Source organism: Marmota marmota, unplaced genomic scaffold (assembly GCF_001458135.2).
Source record: "Marmota marmota marmota unplaced genomic scaffold, marMar, whole genome shotgun sequence".
Classification (NCBI taxonomy): Eukaryota; Metazoa; Chordata; class Mammalia; order Rodentia; family Sciuridae; genus Marmota; species Marmota marmota.
This window is the reverse complement of record NW_025999982.1, coordinates 25,033,438-25,056,706: the sequence shown is the minus strand read 5'-3', so window position 1 is coordinate 25,056,706 and position 23,269 is coordinate 25,033,438. Positions and strand designations below refer to the sequence as shown.

The 23,269-nt window shown below is 33.2% G+C and overlaps 1 protein-coding gene across 18 annotated transcripts in view; it reads left to right on the top strand.

Moving 5' to 3' along the window:
• Khdrbs2 (KH RNA binding domain containing, signal transduction associated 2) overlaps positions 1-23,269 on the top strand; it is a 585,248-nt gene that overhangs the window by 198,187 nt on the left and 363,792 nt on the right. For all 18 annotated transcript variants that reach the window (XM_048805602.1, XM_048805589.1, XM_048805605.1 and 15 more), the window contains exon 3: positions 20,886-21,002. In XM_048805602.1, coding sequence (XP_048661559.1) covers positions 20,886-21,002 — 117 coding nt within the window. The remainder of the gene's footprint in view (positions 1-20,885; positions 21,003-23,269) is intronic.

The following is a 23,269-nucleotide window of genomic DNA, read 5'->3' as shown; positions in this document are numbered from 1 at the left end:
GCACAGCCACCCATCGTAAGATCTCCTCAGTGATATTCATGTTGCCCTTACAGCTTCCTGGCATAAGCAAGTTCTCGGGATTATACAAACTGCTGCTTCTGTTTCCAGTCCAGATTTCTAGAAATGAAACCCTGCCGCCGTCGCCTCCGTCTCTGGGCTGCGCTCACGGGCGCTGCGCTCGTCCTCGACCGTAGCAGAGCCGCCCTGGCCTCCGCAGCTCTTCAGCCCGGTGCCCCGCCCCTGGGGCCCAAGCGGCTGCTGCCACGGCTCTCCATCCCCCTCCTCCGGAGCACAGGTCCCCTGGCACGGGGGTGCAGAACGACCCCAGAGCAGGCTCTGCCCGAAGGTGCAGCGGCGAACAGGCCACCGAGGCGCTCGAGGCTGCAGTCCAGCCTTCGGAGGACAGGGCTCGGCACGCAGCCCAGCTCCAACCTCTAGGTGCGGCTGCCGGACAATGTATACAGAGCCATCAAGACAGCAAGCAGAAAGCAAATGGCGGCTCCCGCGGAGTGGATTTTCGGCACAGAAACCGCAGCCCCGCCAACAATCCCAATCCACAAACTCTCCCTGTATAAAAAATATTCAAAAAAAAAAAAGAAAAAAAGGCGGGGCTCACTGAGCTTTCTTTGCCTCGGGTACTTACAATCCACTGCTGATTACACACTCAGCTTCTCTGCCCGGAGCGAAGCGAAAGAGGAAGCAGATGGGAGCAAAGCGCCTGCGGCTCTCGTGAACATTTATTTGGATAAAATTTGTTCGATTAAATTTTCACTTTTTCAGAGAAGTTCTTTTTGTTTATTTGATTGTTTGAAATTCAACAACTAAATCCAGTACCATTAAAATCCTGTACTCTTGTATATTGTTTTTCTATAATTGTGCATAGAATATTGAGTTTATCTAAGAATCTTCTGAAGCAGAAAGTGTAAAATACGCTTGTAGTTTTTTTTTTCCAATAAATTCTAATATGATCCCAGATTACACAAAAGAGCTAGATGGGTAGCTAGACGGTAGCTAGATGGTAGCTAGATGCCTACATTATTTCTAAAGCATGTTCTGGTAATTCTTCATTGAAATAAACCCATTCTTGTAGTATTTTACAAAAATACTAAAATTATTTGATACATATGCGTATGGATTTGGTACACTATTATTTACATAATAAAGTTAATCAATTTCATGAAAAAAGCACTTTCTGGGCTGGAAATGTGGCTCAAGTGGTAGCGCGCTCACCTGGCATGCGCGAGGTACTGGGTTCGATCCTAAACACCACATTAAAAAAATAAAATAAAGATGTTGGTGCCCACCAAAAACTAAAAAATAAATATTAAAAAATTCTCTCTCTCTCTCTCTCTCTTTTAAAGAAAAATAAAAGAAAAAGCACTTTCTACTTAAAAGAGAAAAATAACCATAGCATTAAATTAAAAACCTGATGAAATACATTTCTTTACACAAAAAAACCCAAGACTTATTTATTCAGTAGCCAGGCAGTTATGGATAATTCTGAGTTGTTATTTGTGCTTAGTTCATGATTTAAAGCAATTTTTTTTTCAGAGATACTGCCCTAGATAATTCTAGTAGGATTTGCCACATTATCATTTGCCAGTCAGTTGGGAAGGCAGTTTAACTATAAAGTACAATATATGTTAACGATTTTTTGAAGAAATTGTTTAAAAATATAGATGGCTTTTTCTCTCAGAGCAAGTCTCCCAACAATGACACACACACACACACACACACACACACACACACAAATGGTCCCTTTCAGTAGCAAATGCAGAATTATTGATTGTCTCTAAAACATGTCATTTGCCATTTTGCATCAAAGCACTTTAAAACCTTTTAACTCCACGGAAGTTGAACACAAAGTACCTTAAATGTGCTTTCTGTGGTGTAATTTTCTTCAGAATATTAGATCTTAGGTATAGAATAATTATTACATTTCATGCACACTTGCATGAATTTAGTAAATTTTTTTTCAGTTTCTGTCATGAGTTTTATCGTGTATGAGTGATCACATAGTAGTTTTTTTCTCAGTTTCTCTAATATGAAATAAATTACAAATTTGAATGCTTTACTTTTAGAAGTCAAATAATGAGCAATTTCTCCTTTGTTTGGAGGAAAATAATCATAAAATTCTTCTATCTAAAGATGAAAATATTTATTAATTATAAAATTTGATAATTTGATTAAAACTAATTTACACATTTAATAATAAAAACATACTTGTTGGTAAAGCTTTGTGTCTCTGATAAATTTGTGTGGACCTTGATAAAGTAAAACACATACACACACACACACACACACACACACTATTTTTATAATGACATCTATTAGTTGTCTGTTACTTTATGGTATTGATCATAGAGTTCTAAAACATAGTCAGACATTTTAAAACTTCTCAACCACTTGGATTTCATGATTGGAGCATGTTATGTTTATAAAATATGTCAAGGTACTATATGCTCAGAGTAAATTATAAAACTGGAAAATAGGAGTTTTGTAAAACAGGTGTGATGCAAATTTTCTTAGCAATATTTGTTAAGTCATTTTACTGGAAAAGAAAGAAAAAATACCATTGTAATGATGCTATATGTACAAATGTATGGTAAGATGCTTTGGGTGTTAATTTTCAACATGGAAATTTGGGGAGCACATAAGCATTCGGGCTTTAACAAGAGGATACACAGACACAAATACACTACTGTCTAAGAAATTCACAGAATCCAGGTTCCTGTCTCATTTTCTCTCAGTTTTTCTCTCTTGCTGATTCTCCCCGCAACCCCTAATCCCCCCCACACAAACTCTCATTGAATAATTTAAAATCAAAATTATATAATAAAAAGCATATTTTTAAAAGTAGAGAAAATTAGTGGGAATATGTTAAACAGCAAAATTTATGTATTTGAACAAATGTAATTAACTGTATAGTCTGAAATAATCTTGGAGGATGAAGACCAGAGAAATGAAAAGTTAAATCTATGATGAAGTGTTTTAGAGTCCTGGAGGATATAATGAAAATATTTAGTTTATTTCTAATGGCAGTTCTAAAAGAAGGAAAAAAGCATATTGTAACATATGGTGACTAAGAAGTTGTCATAAAGCTAGGTGGACATATTTAGCCATGAGCACCTATCTTAAAATACAAAAATTTGAAAACGATATTCATGTTAAGAAAATATTAAATAATATTAGTATAAATAAAGTGAGAGCTGGAAAATATATCAACCTAATAAAAATGAGAGAAGCAATGTAGACTCTCAGTAAGTCCAAAAGGAATCTTTTTGCAGGATAAAAACTCAAAACAAATATCTAATAATACAGTTCAATAAATATTAAGCGCCAATAAGCAAAATGGGGTACATAAGTAAAGATGGAATAGTTCAAGAACTGGTTGGCCTGTGTTTTACTACATTTACTGGATATGTTAGTTACAAGAACTTAAGGAGGCTGATGGAAAATGCAGGACTGAAGTCAGAGACGGGGCTATATGCTACGTATAATTATAGTGAGCACTATAAGTGTTGGCCCATTTTACCAGTTTCTGGTCCTCAATTCAGAAAGGCTAACATGGTAGGATAATACAGATTCCTGTACACTTGTTAGCTTGCATTACAGGAAGATAAACTTCAGCTGAAGGATCCCAAAATGTGAAGATAAGGAAGATAACATATAATTAAAAAATAATTGTTTGCAGTAATCATACTGGTGAGATAGTAATAAAACTGTCATTCTAAGATTATTAAATGAGTAATTAGTGATAAAGCCAGTGGGTGTTTATTTTGGGATATATTAGTTTTCCATTACTGCATAACAAGTCATCAGAAATGTAGTGGCTTAAAACAACATACATTTATTGTCTCACTTTTATATAAGTCAGACGTCCCAGCATGGCTGAAGTGGATCCTAATTTACTATTTGAAGAATATGTGGCTAGCCACTGTTTAAGCACCATATGTCAGTGAAGGTTCAGCTTTGCATTGGTGAGCCTGATTTGAATGCTCTCAAGTCAGCCACGTATTCTGCTCTGATTGCTCCTGAAGGAGTCCAGTTTCATGCATGTCATAGCCTTTCCTCAGAGTCAGCTGTGATCCACACTTACAGAATAGGGGTGTTAATATAAGAAAAGTGGGTCCCATGCCCTCTTCAGCTGCAGTGGGTCAGAAGTTCTGTTCAGGAGGAAAAGCAGGCCATATTAGCAGATAATGGACATGTCATTGTACACAAGTATGCGGACACTAATTGATGGCTACATAATTTTAAAAATAAGACAAAACAAAAACAGAATTTGGGAACAGGATTTAATAGAACAGCATTGACAATCAAGAAGTGCCCTTCTGCGATCATAATATGTACCTATATTTACAAATATAAATGATTCAAATTATTAAACTAAACATCCATGTTATGAAACTAGAGGGAAAAAGGGACAAACTATCAAAGCAAGCAAAAGAGAGGAAATAATGTTAGAACCAAAATAAAGGAAATAAGAATAAAGTTTTAAAAATTTAAAAATCACCAAAATCAAAAGTTGTTTAATGGTAAAGATCAGCAAAATTGGTAAATATTTAATCAGACTCATTAAGAAACAGAGTCAAAATTAATGCAATCAGGAACAAAAGTGGGGATATTACTACTGACCTTAAAATAATATCAAATATTAGGAAGGAATGTCATGAGAAACTGTATAGCCACCAATTAACTAACAAAACAACTGAAGAAGAAATAGAATACCTGAATAAAAAGTTATGATAAATACAGATAAAACTGATAATTAAAACTTCCTATGAAGATATCCCACATACAGGTATCTTTATTGGAGTATTCTAAAAACATTCAAAACATAAAATTAAAGAATCAATTTCAAGTGTGAATGAATTTTCCAAAGATTTTGAGAGTAATTCCTAATCCATTTTACAAAGCCAGTGTGATTTTGATGCCAAACCATGAAAAGGTAACAAAAGGAAGCTCCAGATAAACATCCTTTATGAGTACAGATAGAAATATTCATATTCAGCAAAATACTACAAGTTAAATCTAGCATTGGGCTAGGATTATATACTATTATAGAGAAGGATATCCCAAAAAAGCAATTTTAGCTTGATAGCTATAGATAAATTAATGAAATGCACTGTACTAACTAAATGAGAGACAGAAACCCTATCAGCTTCTCAGTCTAATCAAGGAAAGTATCTGACAAAATCTAGTATCTTTTTATTATTAAAAATCAAAACAAAACTCAAATACCAGAAAGGAACATCCTAACCCTGAGAAAGGGCATCTATGAAAAACCCACAACTACTATTGTATTCAGTGATGAAAGACTGACTGCTTTCTCCTTCAGATCAGGAATAAGATAAGGAGGTCAACTTTGATCATTTTTATTACACATTACATTGGATGCTATGTGGTGGGCAATTATACAAGAAAATAAGGATACCCAGATAATAGAGGGGGGGAAATGGAAAGAGAAATAGTTCTGTTTGTAGATGATAAGATCTTATATGTAGAAAATTCAAAGAATCTAATAAAAGTGCTATTAGAACTGATTAAGATTCTAACAGGTTTGCAGAAAACTAGGTTGATATATAAAACATTTGTATTTCTTTTATAAAACAAAAAGTGATGAATGTTCCAAAAATTAAGAAAACTTCCATTTATAATAACATCAATAGAATAAAAATTCCTATGAATATATTCAACAAGACTAAAAAACATTGTTGAAAGATATTTGAAGAGATTTAAATAACTGCAAAAGACCTCACCTGTTAATGTAGTAGAATGTTAGTGTTATTAAAATGATATTTTCATTGCAAATCCAACCTGGGATTTCATTGCGAAATTTCATTGTGTCTTTCAGAGATTGACATGCTGAACCCAGAATTCCTATGGAAATACAATGGCCAAAAAAAAAATTTTGAAAATGTAAAACAAATTTGGAGATGTGAAACTAAATTTTTAAACACACACACACACACACACACACACACACATATATATGTATATATATATAAAAATGTTGGAGCCGTATCTCACCATACAAAAATTTTAACTCAAAATGGATCTTAATGTGTGATTTAAAACTGTAAGATTCCCTGGAAGTAAATATGAATCATGCAGTGATGTGTAAGGTTGTCAAGAGCACAAGCAACAAAAATAACAAAAATTTTACACTATATCACAATTTAAAACTCTAGTTTTGCAAATAAAAATAGCACAAATAAATTAGTACCAAAACACAGATAAACTTGAAAGACAACTTTCTCTAAGATTGAGTACAATGACAGCATTTAAATGAAATAATTTAATAATATCTTTTTTCCACCCTATTACTTAGTAAATTAAGGCATATTTAAAAATATAATGATGTACAGAAAATAGTGATTGCTACAATAGTTAATTTTTAGGCAGGCTGAATCTTAAAAATACAGTCCAGGACACAGAAAGCAATTGGCTACTTAAATATGTGTAAGTCTGAAATAAATGCACACTAAGAATGTGATCTGCCAGGTGTGGTGGCACATGCCTCTAATCCCAGAGGGTAGGGAGGCTGAGGCAGAAGGATCATGAGTTCAAAGCCAACCTCAGCAAAGGCGATATGCTAAGCAACTCAGTGAGACCCTGTCTCTAAATAAAATATAAAATAGGGCTGGGTTTGTAGCTTAGTGGTCAAGTGTCCTAAGTTCAATCCCTGGTATCCCACTCCCCAAAAAAGAATGTGATTCCCCATTGGTTTCAGTTCTTTTTGTATTCCTAGTGCCTAGAACAGTGCCTGACACCTGTAGCATAAGCACATGAAGCCTCCTTGATGGAGGAGTGTTCTCATTAAACAGAGCACATATGTGTATTAGGACATTTTGTAGAGATGGAAAAGTCCTTTAGAGGAACAAGTATCTTTAATTTACACATGTGAAGACAGTTTACAATCAATTTATGTTATGTGATATTTACAGAAAAGATTTACTTTGGAAAGTAAGGATTTCATCCAGTGCCAGAGAAAAATGTTATGGCACATTTTCATAATGTAACATGTTAACATATGTTAACATATGTTAACACATTAACATAACATATGATAACCCATTGTTGCTTATTTAAAAAAATAAAATTCTAAAATACCTAAGAATGCAATTAACATTAATATGTTGTTTTCATGACCATTTTGGAGGCCAAATAAATATATTTTTTAAATGTTTTAGTTGTCAATGGATCTTTTATTTTATTTTATTTATTTATTTTTATGTGGTGCTGAGGATTGAACCCAGGGCCTTACACATGCCAGGCAAGTGCTCTACCACTGAGCCACAACTCCAGCTCATATTTTTAAGCATTAAAATAACAAACAAAGTAGAGATAATAATAGTTTTGCAGCTACTGAATTTTGTCACTGTGCTGAGTAAACATTCAATTACCTACTTTTTTATTTAGACCTTTTTATTCTAAATTGCAGAACAATTTAGAGTTCAGGTTTCAGCTGTGGGTTATATTTAAGATTAGAGTTGTGTTTTAATTTTGATAATTTCACTTGATGGTTTTTTTTTTTTTTTTTTTAATATATCAGGGGTTGAACTCAGAGGTGCTTAACCACCAACCCATGTCCCTAGCCATTTTTATTTCTTATTTTGAGATAGGGTCTTGCTAAGTTGCTGTAGGTGGTTTTGAACTTGGGATCTTCCTTCCTTAGCCTCCCAAAATGCTGGGATTACAGGTGTGTTACCACTGTGTCCAGCTTGATGGTTTATATTTTAATGGAGACTTTAAAAATGAAGATAAATTTAAAGTTGGAGAAAGTGCTACTAGAGTTGTATAAATGTGACAAAGATGTGTCTCCAAAGACATTTAAAATGTTCCATACAGGGTGAAAAATATTTAAAACATGACCACAGACTCTTTAGTTGTCTCTGAAAGGAAAATATGATTAACACACACTAAAGTACCAAAGCTTGGTGTAGAATTATTTATAACAATACAAATGGTACATTAACTGTGTTCATTAAAATTCATAGTGAATTATTTTTAATCATTTCTCAAGTTTCTTTGGCATTTCTGTTAAGTATATGATTTTAACATAGACCATACTATTTTTTAAACTTCTGAGACAAATATTAAGCATAAGGTATGTCTCATCAACACATTTCAAAGGACCCACATTTTTATACTTACTATAAATTGATTCTTACTTTCCAATAATGTCTTCTTTCTTCAAATTCAAGCATTGATGGGGTTTTGGAACTTATGACAAGCAAAAGAGTAATTTCTTTTTTATATATTTGTGCTAATAAGCATTTTTCTTTAAATGCTTCTAGTTCATATATGTATTGACTTTTACTTTTTTTTATCTTTTAACATGTTGTGAGATTAAATATATCATAATGGTTGTAATTTAGCCCTGAATCACAATTATTCCTTGCTACCAAATCTAGTGAACTGTTCAAGTTCATCTTAAATTCCTGGCTGCCACCATCTATATTCTTTGCTAGCATGATTTTCCGGTTTTCCATCTCATTGCATTTGCCTTCTATTCCTCACACTGTCATCAGGGAGGTACTTTTAAAGTAGGTGATGATCACACCGCAGTTCACCTCCCGCCCACACCCAGCCTATCATCCAGTCCATTGCCTGTGACTGGAACACTTTTCCTTTACCCAAAGACCAAAATTCTTAATAGGGTCCCTAAGGGCCTGAACAATCTTATCCTTTCAAAGGGAATCTCTTTCCATTTATCAATTTTGTCACGCTCTTGGTTTTCTCACATAACATTTTTTCAATCTGGAATGTCTCCATTAATGCCCTTCTTGTCTCTTGCCCTCACCCCAACTTCCCACTTGTCATACCTCTTTACTGTATGTCACATTCTTTCTTGAATACTCTCCCAGGAAATGTTTCTGGATGATTCCAGTCATATGTTGCTGTGGAATGCAGACATTTCCTAGCAGAGTGCTTGGCACAGAATTGTCATTTGATACATATTTATAGATTAAGCAATTTAAACAAAAATGTTTCCTTGAGTTTTTTTTTTTTTTTTTCTGATTCTTTTCGGTTTCTCCAGGAATTAATTCATTGCCTTTCTTTCTTGTTTATCTTCTAAACATAAGTGTCCCCTAAGTTCCTCTAAGGTGATTTCCTTTCTTATTCCTTTCCCTTAGCAACTTTATGACATTGAGTAGTGCTTCTGTGGAGGACATTCCTGGGCATATATATTCAACTTAAGTTTATTTCTCAGTTTCTCTGAAACAGAGCTGCTAGGTTTCCCTGTTTGCAGTGCACCTACAATTAAATTTATTACAAATTTTTCTTAAAAATTTTCAATCCAATGTTCCATAATTTTGTTGAAGGTACACTATCTTTTTAATTATCTGTGTATAAAATGTATTATGATTCTTAGAGAAGTGTATGTGTAAATTGGTGAGAAAGGGCATAAATATCTTTTCATCTTTATACTTCTATATTTGTGTAATTCAATACTTGAGAAGTCTTGTTGAGAATACTAAGTGCATTCTCTCTTTTTCCTGTGGCTAGCATTCTAAATTATGCACCCCCATTATTATTTATCAAGATTACACTAAACAGCTTTTAATGGACTTTCTCAGTTATTTTTTTTTTCTTTTACTTACAGCATCTTTCCCAAATGTTTCTCCCATTTATAGATGATTTTCCTGCCTTTTTCTATGCCAAGATTCTGCTACCCTGTTCAATGCTTAGGGAAAACAAAACAAAAATCTAGCTTTCCCATAGCAGAACCAGTTTTTACTTTTTCTTCTTTTCTTTAAAATTTTGAATTTTTATTTGTATTAATTTTATTTTTATTAATTCATCATTTAATGTTTTCTTGGTTGTGTTATTATTATACATAAAAATGGGATTCGTTTCAAAATATTCATACATACATAAGCATAATTTGGTCTGTTTTATTCTTCCAGGCTCTGCTTTCCCTCCCATTCTTTCTCCTCTGATTACCTTCCTCTTCTGGTTCTTGTGTGTCTTATATATTCATGAGGTCTCTTTTCTTTCCTTTTTCCATTCTAGCTTTCTTATATGAGATCAGACATACAACCCTTGACTTTCTCAATCTAGCTAATATCCAATTCTATTTATTTTCCTGTAAATAGCATGATAGCTAAATAAAATTCCACTGTGTGCATTTATTTATCCATTCATCTCTTGATGGCCATCTAGACTGATTCTATAATTGTGACTTGTACTGCTATGCATATGGGTATATACTATATCACTATAGTATGCTGACATTAATTCTTTGGGATTAATACCAAGGAGTGGTATAGCAGGGATATATGCTAGTTCCAATCCCAGTCTTTTGAAGAACTTCTATACTGATTTTCATAGTGGTTGTTCTAATTTGCAATCCTACTAACAGTGTATTAGGATTTGTTTTTCCCACATTCTCAACAGTATTTATTGATTGCCATTCTAACTGGGGTGTGATGAAATCTCAGTGCAGTCTCAATTTGCATTTCCCCGATTGCTAAAGATATAAGCATTTTTTGATATATTTACTATCCATTTGTATTTCTTATTTTGAGAAATGTCTGTTTAGTTCATTTGCCCATTTATTGACTGAGTTATTTAGTTTTTTGGTGTTGTTTTTTGAGATCTTCATATATTCTTGATATTAACCTCTGTCAGAAGAGTAACTAGTTCTTTCTTTTTCCCCTTGAATTCTTATAGCACTTTTTCTGTATTTATTTTATGGCACTTATCAGTTTCCTGTGTAATTATAATAGTGTATACACATACACACACACCATTTTCCCCTCAGTAAAGTTGAAAGTTTCCAGAAAGAAAATGGGTTTTGCTTGCTTGGTTCAATTTGAATTCTCCATATATTTAATAAATTCTAGGTGGGAAAAAAATGTGTGTAGAGAGGCACTGTTTTACTAATTACATCCTTGATTTTACTTATGGCTACATAAGCATATCTTATTCAGTAAACATATTTATATTTGATATTTAATGGTTAATTCTGAAACATTCTGTTCTGATCTCCTGCTTCTTGAATATTCATCATTATCTATTATGTTGAATTGGAAGTAGTTTCCTCCAGCAAGTTTTATATACATTCCAAACAAATTGCTCCATTTCTAAAAATGCAACCTGATTTTTTTATCAAATACAACTCTGATCTACTATATTCAAAACTCTATTCTTTTGTTCACCAGTGTTCTTTGATGATTTCTAAGATGAGTACCTGAAGTATTGTCATAATCTTTGTATTTGTCCTAGAAGAATATTGTTTTATGATCTGTAACTATGGTTCTTCATTGCACAATCTGCACAAAATTATTTACTTTGCTTTAATAGCAGCAAACAGAATTTTAGCTAAATAAAGATTGATATTACACCAAGTTTCTAAAGCACAGACCAGTGTATATATGAATTTCTCCTGATTAGGAAGGGGACTCATCCTGAAGTCGGAAACAGGATGGACATGAAAGTAGATTTGAAGCACTGTAAGGCAAAAGGACAAGAAATAATTGAGACTTAAACAAGCAAATTTAAGTCCACTTGTGTCAATCATATGAAAGTGCAGAGACATTTGCCAAACAGGAAGAAACATTCCTGGCTCTTTAGGAATTTCTCACAGGTGTCACTAGTGAGCAAAATGCCCTTTCATCCCCAAGTGGATACAGTCCAGTGCCCACAAATGAAATGAAAGTAAAACGAAGTGAATTGCTTATCTTATTTGAGAAGTGTTGTAGTCATCTCTTTCATTGCTGTAACCAAATACTGGACAAGAACAAATTAGAGGAGGAAAAGTTTATTTTGAGCTCACAGTTTGAGAAGTTCAGTCCATGTTTGGCCAACTTCATTGTTCTGTGATTAAGATGAGAGACAAGATCATGGTGGAAGTGAATGGCATAGGAATGATACTCAGCTCATGACAGCTAAGAGAGAGAGAGAGGAAGAGAGAGGCCAGGGATAGGGGAAGCAATAGTGAGCAAAAGAGCTGAGGAGCCAGGAAAAAGAAAGACTCCCCAGTGGCATGTCCCCAGTGACCCATTTCCTTCAGTTATACCCCGGTAGCCTATAGTTACCACTAGTAATACATTTGAATATTTTATCTATAGAGTGGGTTAATTCAATTGGGTTATAGCTATCATAATCTAATAATTTCATCTCTGAAAATGTCTGCATTGTCATGTGACCTTTTGGGTAATCATAACATTCATCCCCCAGCCCCCCCAAAATGCATGTCTGTCTTCCTATACAAAATGCATTTAGTCCATCTCCAAGAGTCCTCACATTCTAAACAATTATAGCTTTGTTCAAAAGTCCAAAGTCTGTTCTGAGACTCAACACAAATTATTATCTGTGAGTCCCTGTAAAAATAAAAATCGAGTTAGTGACATTCAATGTATTATGGCCCAGAGTAAACATTCCCATTCCAAAGGGAAGAATATGGCCATTGAAAGAAGGAAGGGATGGCACCAAAACAGGTAGGAAAACAAATCCTGTAGTTCCATATCCAGCAACTGAGGCACATGCTGAGGCAATGTGATCTTCAAAGGGCTTGTGCAGCCCCACCCCTATGCCCTTACCCGTTTCAGTCCATATCACCTGTGTCTTAGGCTGATTATGTGAACAGCCAATGTCTTTCCTCGGCAAACAGTTCATGTAACTGGCATTGTCCATTCCAAGCTTTGGCTTCATTCTCAAAACTTTACATATTGCCTTCTCAGGGACTGCCAATAGGAATTCTGAACCTGCCTGACCTCTCAGGCCAACCTTTGAAATCTTGGTGGAAGTCTCTATGAACTCTCAACTCTAGAATCCTCGATTCCTGTAGAACCAGCACCACATGAATGAAAATGAGGTCTACAGCCATGTAGCTAGACTCCTTTGGGCCATAGCTGTAGCAGCCTCTGAGTGCCTGCACAGCTCTGTATGGTGAAACAAATGCTGGGGAATCAACTTCCTAGGCACCCCTGTGTGCTCTGTGCCCTTGTACTCTCAAAGAAAATTTCACCCTTGAACCTTCAGCTGTGATCTTCCTGATCCTTAAGGCATTTTTCTTCTCTACAAAGTACATAGTTTCTCTCTAGTGGCCATAATGTCTTCAGCAACTGCACTTTTCTTGTTCCTAATTTTACATATGCTGCTTCTTCAACTGCGAGCTTTCCTAATCTTTCTTCTCTACTTTTTGCTTTGAATTCTCATAGTAAATCTGGCTAAAAGCCACAAGCAACGCCAATGACACCATCTGAATGCTGTGCTGTCTTAAAATTTCTTCCAACAGATTAATTAGTCCACCATCTTTAAATTCAGCCTCATATAAAGTCTCAGGACATAAACAAAATGTTGACAAGTTTCTTTGCCAGAATGTAACACAAATGGCCTCTAGTCCCAATTTACAATAGAGTCTTTCTTCTTCTCTGTAACTTCATGAGCACAGTCTTTGCTATACAGGGCCTATCAGCATTCTGATCTGAGTTCACACCAGAATTATGCATTAGGCTCAGATTATAGCATTTAAAATCTTCTTTAGTCTTCATTTCCAAACCTTTTCCAAACTCCTCCTACAAACCAGTTCCAAAGGCTTCTGAACCACATTGGTACTTCTCAGTACTAACTTCTGTGTTAGCCAGTTTTTTCATCACTGTGCCCAAAATATGTGACAAAAAAACAACTTAGAGGATGAAAAGTTTAATTTGGGCCCATGGTTTCAGAGGTTCAGTCCATAGCCACCTGACTCTATTGCTCTGGGCTTGATGTGAAGTCAAACACCATGATCGAAGGTGAGACATAGGAAAGCTGCTCAGCTCATGCAGCCAAGTAGCAGAAAGAGATATAAGGAGCCAGGGATAAGATATAGTCCAAGGCCATGCTCCCTGTGGCCTATATCCTCCAGTTATATTCCACCTATCTATAGTTATCACCCAGAAATCCATTCAAATTATTAACCCATCAAATGGATCAGTTTATAAATTGGATTACAACTCTCATAATTCAGTTATTTTCACCTCTGAACATGCCTGCATTGCCACATGAGCTCTTCAGGGGACATCTCATATCCAAACTATAAGAATAGACAGAATTACTAGAATTAGTTTATTAAGATGTGACCAGAAAAATGTCACAAGTTAAAGTGTTATTTCATGAGTATTGATGAAAGTAGACTTATTCATGAGAAAAAAAAGTCCAGAGGCTACTGATGAGGTATTCCAGTATGTCCTATAATTAGAGAATGAACTGGCTAATTAAGAAACATTTATTTCCAATATTATTTAAGTCTATTTTCACATAATTTTAAACTGTTCTTATGTTTACTATGGTAAAAATGTTGCTAAAATGGGTTTTTTAAAATGGCCCTAAATTTATGATGAGTACTTGTTTTGCCATCAATTATTTTTTGATTTTCAAATTTATTAAAATGTTATTTTATTTGATATCACTTATAGCACAATTTAAATACTTAGTTATAGAAATAAATTTGAAATCTGGATAAATTTGGTTAAAAGTTGCTCAAAAGATTTTTTAACGTGGTATTACAAAACAACTATGAAATGACTTAAATGGTTGATTACACAAATTTGATTTTCTTGAATTACATGTGAATAAAATAATTTTAAATTATTTGAAGATATTTAATATCCTGAAAACACAGCTGTGTTCACTCTATTAAGCCTTAAGAATCTGAGAATCTAAAGACCTAAACTCTGGTTAAATGTTGAAGGCATTACTATGAGTGTTTTCTTTACTTTCTGCATTTTAAAGGGGTTTGCATTAAATAAAAGGTTAGAAGCAATAGCTGTTAGTGAATTGATAATTCACCTGTCATGATTATGTGTATTGTGTTTGTTTGAAGGGGTCTTAGTGTAGGATGAAAGTAGAGGAAAAACAGTCATGTTAGAACAACTTTTATATTGACTATTTTCAGAGTTTCTCCTAAATTATTAAAAGTAAAACATAAACAAAAATATGTAACTAGCGTCATAATTACTTTGATGTTTTAAATCTCAAATAGAAATGGTATCCAAGTCCAAAGAAAGTATTCTGAACCATTTCTCAGTGCTGACTCTGGAAACTCCAGGTACTGTGGAAGGGATAAAAATTTGTAGGCAAACTTAAAATGTATTAAATACCTGTTAGTAAAAGAAAATGATACATTGTGCATTTATAAATTTTAAAACACATATATGGTTCATAAGATTCATAAAAGAAACATCGTCTCCAAAATCCCTCAGAGATTTCTGTGATTAGATCTGATTATATAGCACCTTTGTTCTGTTGTGAATCAGTGTTTCATTTCAACAAGTCGAGCTTATGAATTAATTAAAGGGGATGCTTCTGTTTTTGCTTAAAGACAATTTCATTTCAAATGGTTATTAGAAATAATACTGTGTTAAATTACAAGTGTGAAATGTGTCACAAAAACCAAGGAAAAGAACAGAAAATCCGTAGAGTAGGGACCTTGTATTTTTTTCTGTCAATAACTTGTCTTCAGCCAGAATTTTGTGAAGTGCTGTCTCTTTTCATAATCATAAGCTTTCCCAGTGGAGACATCACTTTGAGTTCTTTGGTGTTTTTGAGTTAGATGTTTTATTATCATCAATAAAAGGAAAAGAAAGTTCTGTAACAGAGAACTAAGGAGTAATCCAGTCAAATTTTATACCTCTGCACTTTTCTTATACAATTTCTTATAACCATTATGAAATATTTATTAAATACAAGAGAATATGTGTAACTTTTATATAGAATGTAAAAGAAAATAAATGAATATCTTTGAACCCCATAAGTTAAAGTCTAAAACATTACCCTTTTTTTTTTCCTATTACCTGTGTTTACCTTGGACAACATCTCCTACTTCCCATTCTCAAGGATTAACAAGATCCAGAATTTTGTGTTTATTATCCCTGTTATTTGGAGAATAAATATAGTACAAATTCATGTATTCATGGTGTTTAATTTCACTTATTTTCAGTTTTACATAAACAGTGGTATGCATCTAAAGATTGAATTTTTCACTCAAAACTTTATTTCTTGTATTTATTAATGATATCTCATATAGTCATGGATAATTCAAATTTATTGGTATTTAATAATCTACTTAACTTAGCCATCTGTACAAGTTAGGATTCTGACAGGCATACAAAATCCATTCTTTATATATAATGGTTACAAGTTATAATTCAGAGTCAATGTAACAGGTGGAAAAGATGAGAGAAGGACCTCAGGAAAGTTGTCATTAATAGGCAGTACAGAGGTGAGATCTCAGGATAGAAAACCAGAGCACCACAAAACTTTTTGAAGCTGATCATGAACACAGAACAGGAATTTGGGTAAAGTCTGAAAGTTTGCAGAGTTCATGAACTGGGAGCTTGTGGACAGGTCTGTGAGGCTTCTGCCTCCATGTCTTTGGAGCTCCTGTCTGATTTATTCAGGACTTGTCAATAATCGTGGGCACCAATTCATGTTCACCTTCCAAATCGCATACAACTTTTTAACACTGACAAAGTCCAAAACAAAGGGAAGTGTACATGGAAATGGATTTGGGAAACAGTTGGGACACATAGTCAGCAATGTTGATCATGCTTTCAGGTTTACAGAGCACTATTCTTGAGCTGATTGTCATTTCCCCCCATTGCTGAGATATAGGTTAAATGCATTTACAAATTTACCAAATAATGCCAAAATTGTTGTATCCATTTATATTCCCAGAAGTAGAGTGTGTAAATACCCATGGAGTCACATTCTGACCAATGCTTTGTATCTGTCTTCATTTTTATCATCATACTGTGTCTAAGATGATCTTTGGTTTGATTTATGTCTAATTTCTAATGAAGTTGTACTTTCCCTATTTCTATTTCAGTGATGAAGAATGTACCAGAATTTAGATTTTTGTGATCAAGCGATTTTTTTTTTATCATGGATAGTCAGTTAGATTATGCATTCCGTAAATCTTCCTTTCTTAACATATTAATTTCGTATTGCTGCTGTAACAATCATAAATTTAGTATCTTATAAACATGATATTTCTAAAACTATATGTATACGATGTTTTTAGGAGTGTATTTCACATGTTTTTCAAAGGATTTGAACATAAATAAATTTGTTTCTAGAATATCTGGAACTATTATAAATAGTGTCTCTTATGAAAACTATTATCTAATTATATGATACTGGAATGCAAATATATAATTGATTTTTATAAGAAAACTTGCTAAGCTTTCTTACTAATAAAATCCTTGAAAATAAGCTTTTTTTGTGTGTATATGTGTGTATAATTGTATAAACTACATTTTTCTTTTTGATTTTTCTAAGTTTGCCTTCTTCAATTGCTTTTATCTTTGAGCTTGCATAAGATACCAAGAATGTACTTATACCTTGTTTCCAATATTGTTTTACCTTTATGTCCACTATTTTTTTTAATTTTGAGTAAAGATCTTATTATGAGTTGAGGAAGTTTTCTTTTTTGTTCAGATGATGGTTCTATCATTAAATTTGAATTTTTATCAAATTATATTTCTCCAAAAATGTAATTTGGACTTTTTTCTACATTATTTTTTAATGAGCAAATTACAATTACTGGTTATAAATCCTAAACTATTTTGTGTATCTATGATAAACATATTTCAGTTGTGATGTATTCTTTATATGTCCAACAAATCTTAGTTATACTTCTATTTTGTTGACGTGGATTTTTTCACTGTGTTTTATGAGTGGCTCTAGTTTATAAATTTCCTTTTCTGATTTAGTTTTGTTTGGTATCAAGGTTATACTAGCCTGCTAAAATGAGTTAGGGAATATTTCCCATTTATTTTTCAGAAATAGTCCACATAGTTAAGAATAATATATTTCCTATAAACCTCATCAGATTCCTCTGTACAGCTTGTGGGACTGGTTAATTTCTGTTAGTACATTTCACCAGGATCTTAGTTTTTAAAGTATTTATGTGGCTTGTCAGCTTCCTAATTCCCTTTTCTCTACTTTTAATTGAAATACTATTTATATGTGAGGAATTACACAAATCTTAAGAGTATAACTTGATGAGTTTTAGGGAAAGTGTAACCTACATCTCCAACAAAACAAAACAATTCCTTTCCCCCACATGGGTTCTCATGGTGCTCTCAAGCCAGTTCCACTCAGCCTTCTATTCTCAAGAGGCAACCACTATTGTGAATTCTAATAGACTATATATTACTCTTGCCCCTAAAATTTTGCATAATATTATCTAACATGATATACTCTTGAATCTGTTTTTTTTTCTCTCAAGTATGTGTGAGATACATACATGTCATGTCATCCAGGGACTAATTTCTTTTCTAGTTATGTATAAACTCCTTTGTTCACTGTTAGGGTCTGTAAACAAGTCAACATGGTGCCTGGCATTTTATCAGGGGGAGTGGTTTGTGAAATAATGCCAGCAAGCCATTAAGTGTGGAGATTCCTTATTGGTTGACTGCTGTATCTAGTTTATGTTAATTAAGATAAGCTGTGTGGAATGTATATATACCCCTCCTGTCCTACAATAAACGGCTCCCACTCCTGCTGTATCAATGTATACAAGTTGTTCGTCACCCCCCCCCACCCCGGTTATTTTGCTGCAGCCGGACTGTGGCAGTTCACCTAAGATGAACATTTGTTTATTTCTGATTTAGTTTTGGTTGTGAATAAAATTTCATCAACATTCTTGTACATGTTATTTTGTAAACATATTTATATCTCTTGGATAAATACTGAAGAGTAGAATTCCTGGGTAATAATGGACCTCTACACTTAACTTTATGAATAACTGCCCAATTTATTTCCAAGGTACTTGTATCTTGTAACAGTGATTCTTCCAATAATTCCACATTTCTGTCATCATTTGGCTACAGTCTTGTTTTAATTTTAGACAGTATGGATTGTATGTATGTGTGCTTTTATTGATTGTTGGAATTTATTACAGATTTTTCTGTACTAGTAATTTATCAGATGCATGTAAGGGGAATATTACTCCCCCATCTATGACTTCTGTATTCAATTTTTAATGGATTTCTGGAATAGCAGGTTTGTGTTTGTGTTTGTGTGTATGTTTGTGTATGTGTGTTTTTGCTTACCAATTAAGTAATATTTCCCTAGTTTAAGTTTACAATAAGTATTTCTTCATGCTTTCTTTCTAGAATCTTTATCATTTTAGCTTTTACATTTAGATCTATGGTCAAGCTGAAAATAATTACCAGATGCAGGGGTCCATTTATTAATCACTGTGACTCTGGAGGTTGAAGGAGGAGGTTCACAGGTTTGAGGACATCCTCAGCAACTTAGTGAGACCCCTGTTGGAAAATTAAAAAGGAGTATTGCTGGGAATTTAGCTCAGCGGTAAAGCACCCCTGGGTTCAATCCCCAATACTACCCCTTTCCCCCCAAAAAAATCTTAAGGTAAGATTTGCCTATTTACCTAAATGTGAAGTAAGATATAAAAGATATTTCCATGGTTGTTTTTTCTAATTTTGTTTTCCGTCTTTCTTTCTTTTCTTTTCTTTTTCATATACGTATATAATTTTTTAGCACCATTTGTTGACTTTTCAGTTTTTCTTCCATTGCCTTGTTTGTTGAAAATTGATAATCTATGGTTAATTTTTCTGGGTACTAGACTACACTATTTATTTGTTTATGTACACATACAACAAATAACACTCCTGTGCAATATTGAATCAATGTGTTAAGAGTAAATATCCTTGTTTTTAACATGAGCTTAGGTAGTATTTCACTTTTTATGATAGGATGTATTTGTTTTTAAAATATTTTAATAATATATATATTTAAATATCTCTTTACTGTAATATAATCCACATACCATATATGTACCCACCAAAATATATAATCCATTGTTTTTTAATTCATTCACAAAGTTGTACAAAATTCATTGACAAAGTTCACCAGGATCAATTTTAAAATAACTTCATCTTATCTAAAAGAGAATTTCTGTCTGTCAGCAGCTATTTCCTATGCTCCCCTCCCCATTGTTTCCCCAAACCCCAGGTCTCAAGAAATTACTTTATATGACAAACTTCTTTCTGGGGATCATGGTTTTAAGACATAGAAATATGCTGACTTAGTAATCACTTAATTCTATTTATGTTTCTTCTTTATGCTCAAACATACTTTGTGTGCATTTTAATCTACTTGTGTTTTTAAATTAATTAATTATAGCATGTATGACAATCTGGGACGTTTGAATTGATAATTTTTTAAGTAGTTGAGATACAAACTGAGAATTGCTCTTAATGTGCCTATTTTATTCATGTTTTAGGAAGAATAAGCAAATTGTCCCACAATTTTTCACTTACACAAACGCGTGTGTGTATGTGTGTGTGTATATATTCTACTTCAGTCTTTTTAAATTTATATATTCACATCTTTTATTTGATGATCCTAAGAGCAACTCTAAAACAGAGAATATAAGATTGAAGAAAAATCGAGTGCTTTTCTTCCCAGTCATGACATTTGTTATATAATATTATTGACATTAACAAAGTTTAACAATATAAACTTTACAATTTATTTTACAAATAAATTTTAAATATTAACTTTTGCAATTTTGAAAGTGCATCGTCTTAGGTTAAAATAATTCAGTTGATAATCTATTTGGAGAGAAAAATCTTCCTTTAGAATTTTATATCTAAATTTCTTTCCATAAAGTGTGATGTAATTATTCCATTGGGTAAGTATACATGTTTAATGTAGTATTGATATTGGCATTTCTCTAGGAATAGGTATCCCTTTTTAAGTGGGTCTTAGGAGTCTGAAAGAGTTTTACATCTCTGGATGGCCTAACTCTTCCCAATTATAAAGTTTGAAAAACATTTAACCCTTCAGTTATTCTTGGTGCAAATCATCCTTTTACTCTACCCTAAAACAGACATTCTATTGATTTTGTTTCCTAGTTCAATTTTGTGGGGAAATTGCTTGGACCAAGAGGAAACTCCTTGAAGAGGCTACAGGAAGAAACAGGTGCTAAAATGTCTATCCTGGGCAAAGGATCGATGAGAGATAAAGCAAAGGTACTGATCTAGACTTTAATGTTTAACACATGCAGGAGTTACCTGTTACATGGATGGTCACATTTATAAGCTCATCTGAACTGTCCTTCCAACATTGGCTATGATTTCTCTCTTCTGGAACCATCCAGTTGCATGGTCTGATGTCTCCTCTATTTTCATAAAAATCAATAATCACCTCCCCTCTTTACAAAACATATATTCTGCATTTTCATCCCCTTTATTACATTGTGTAGGCTGCTATCAAATCTTTTCACATTTTACATCCTCTATAGAATATTTCTATGTCTGTGTTCATTTCCTTTAATTCCCTAGCTGGATCTCTTTTCTTTCTTCAATCATATCACCTAATCACACCCATTGTATTGTTCTCTCATTTTATCTTGCTGCTCTATTTCACTTTGATCCTCTTACCTGAAGCAATTTCAAGTAATTATCTGCAAATCTAAGAGAATCCTGGTTATTCCTTGAAATGTTTCAGTGATATTAAACAACTCACCTCACCCCCAAAATAATAATAAGCCAAGAAATATATCCAGTTTAATGTTTGAAATCATTTATTTCACATCTGAACTACATCATTTCCTATTTTATAAAGTGATAGCAATTTCTGTGTGTGAAAATTGTGTTTGGGAGAAATTACTGTTTGTAGAAATTTATCATAAAGTATCTTTGAAAATTTGTTGGGAAGTGGTGGATTGGTATAGTAATATCATTTGATGATAGTCTAATTTTATGGTTTGATATGTTATTATGAAAAATGAAATGTTCAAACACATGTCTGACTACAGGAATACTTAAAAACTATTTAGGAGGTCCTTCTTCAAACTATTAATGAGACATTGTAAGTGAAGGAATTTATAGTAGGAAATGCCACCAAACTTGGTAAATAATATATTGTGCAGAAAATGTTATTGTGATAAGTATTTAGAGTTTGAGCAAAATACCCTACATGGATACTGTTTTAGAATAGTTTGATAGTCCACTCTATAAATGAAAACGGGCATTTCTGTAACTGTAGTCACTCTATACTGTGTAATTTCAGAAATGAATGCATTTTTGCCAGTGCTGCCTCTAGTTTCTCTGGCTGCATTTAGAAGAAATAGATAAATCTTTGGAAAATAATTACATGTAATTGAAAACAAAAACATCAGGTCATGAGATAAGCTTGCTCCTCTGTTCCAAATTGATTTAGATTTTCTTTGCATATGAGATAAAAAGACACATGATAATCTCTATGCTTTATATATTGTGTAATATTCTTCTTGCTATATATACAAAATGCCTCAGGAGTGTACACACACACACACACACACACACACACACACACACACAGTGTGCTTTGTGCCCTTACACATGCTTTAATATTTTTATCAGTCATTGTCTCTCCAGCAGAATTTTCCTGAATTCCTACAATAAGTTAAATACTTTTTCACCACTTAATGTATTTTACTGAATAATCTGTTTATCTCACTAAACTATAAGCTTCTATAGGCTGGAGAAATGTTCTAGTCCAATTTTTATATGAATCTTCAGGTAGTATCTCCCTATCTTCTAAAACAGGTAATATGTTTTCATCCCTACATATTTGGACATTTTTTGCTGTTCATAAATTTTTAAATTGGATTCCCTTTTCCCTATGAGCCTGTTAGATATCAGCACAAGTGCATGAAAATCCAATAGAAAACAAATTTCCTTCTATTAAGTTTCCATTAGGTTTAATTTACTAATATTACCTGTTACTTAGAATCCTGTTTCTTATTACTTTCTTGGTGATCCATCATGTTTGCCTCCACTTTGAGTGTTTTCATATCTCTTTACAAAATTAAATAAAATAAAAATATTTAGTAGTGATAAAAATAATATATCATACTATAAAATGCATTTTCTCAAACTCAGATTAGGCCTTAACTGCCAACAGTATTAGATACACAGCCAGGCACACATACACACACACACACATATACACACACACACACACACATACATATATATTTTTTTCCTACCTTAGTAAACACTTGATTAAGATAAAGATAAATCTTTGGTAAATTATTGATTACTATGCTACTGTTTTGCCTCTCTGTAATGAGACTAAACAGGAAGGAAGATTTTACATGAATTTTGTTTTCTAGCAAGTAAATAAAATCCATCTGATTCTATATTGAAAGTGTGTATGTGTGTTTGTAAATGTATACATACATAATCATATAAACAGATATATATATATATATATATATATATATATATATATATATATATATATATTTTAT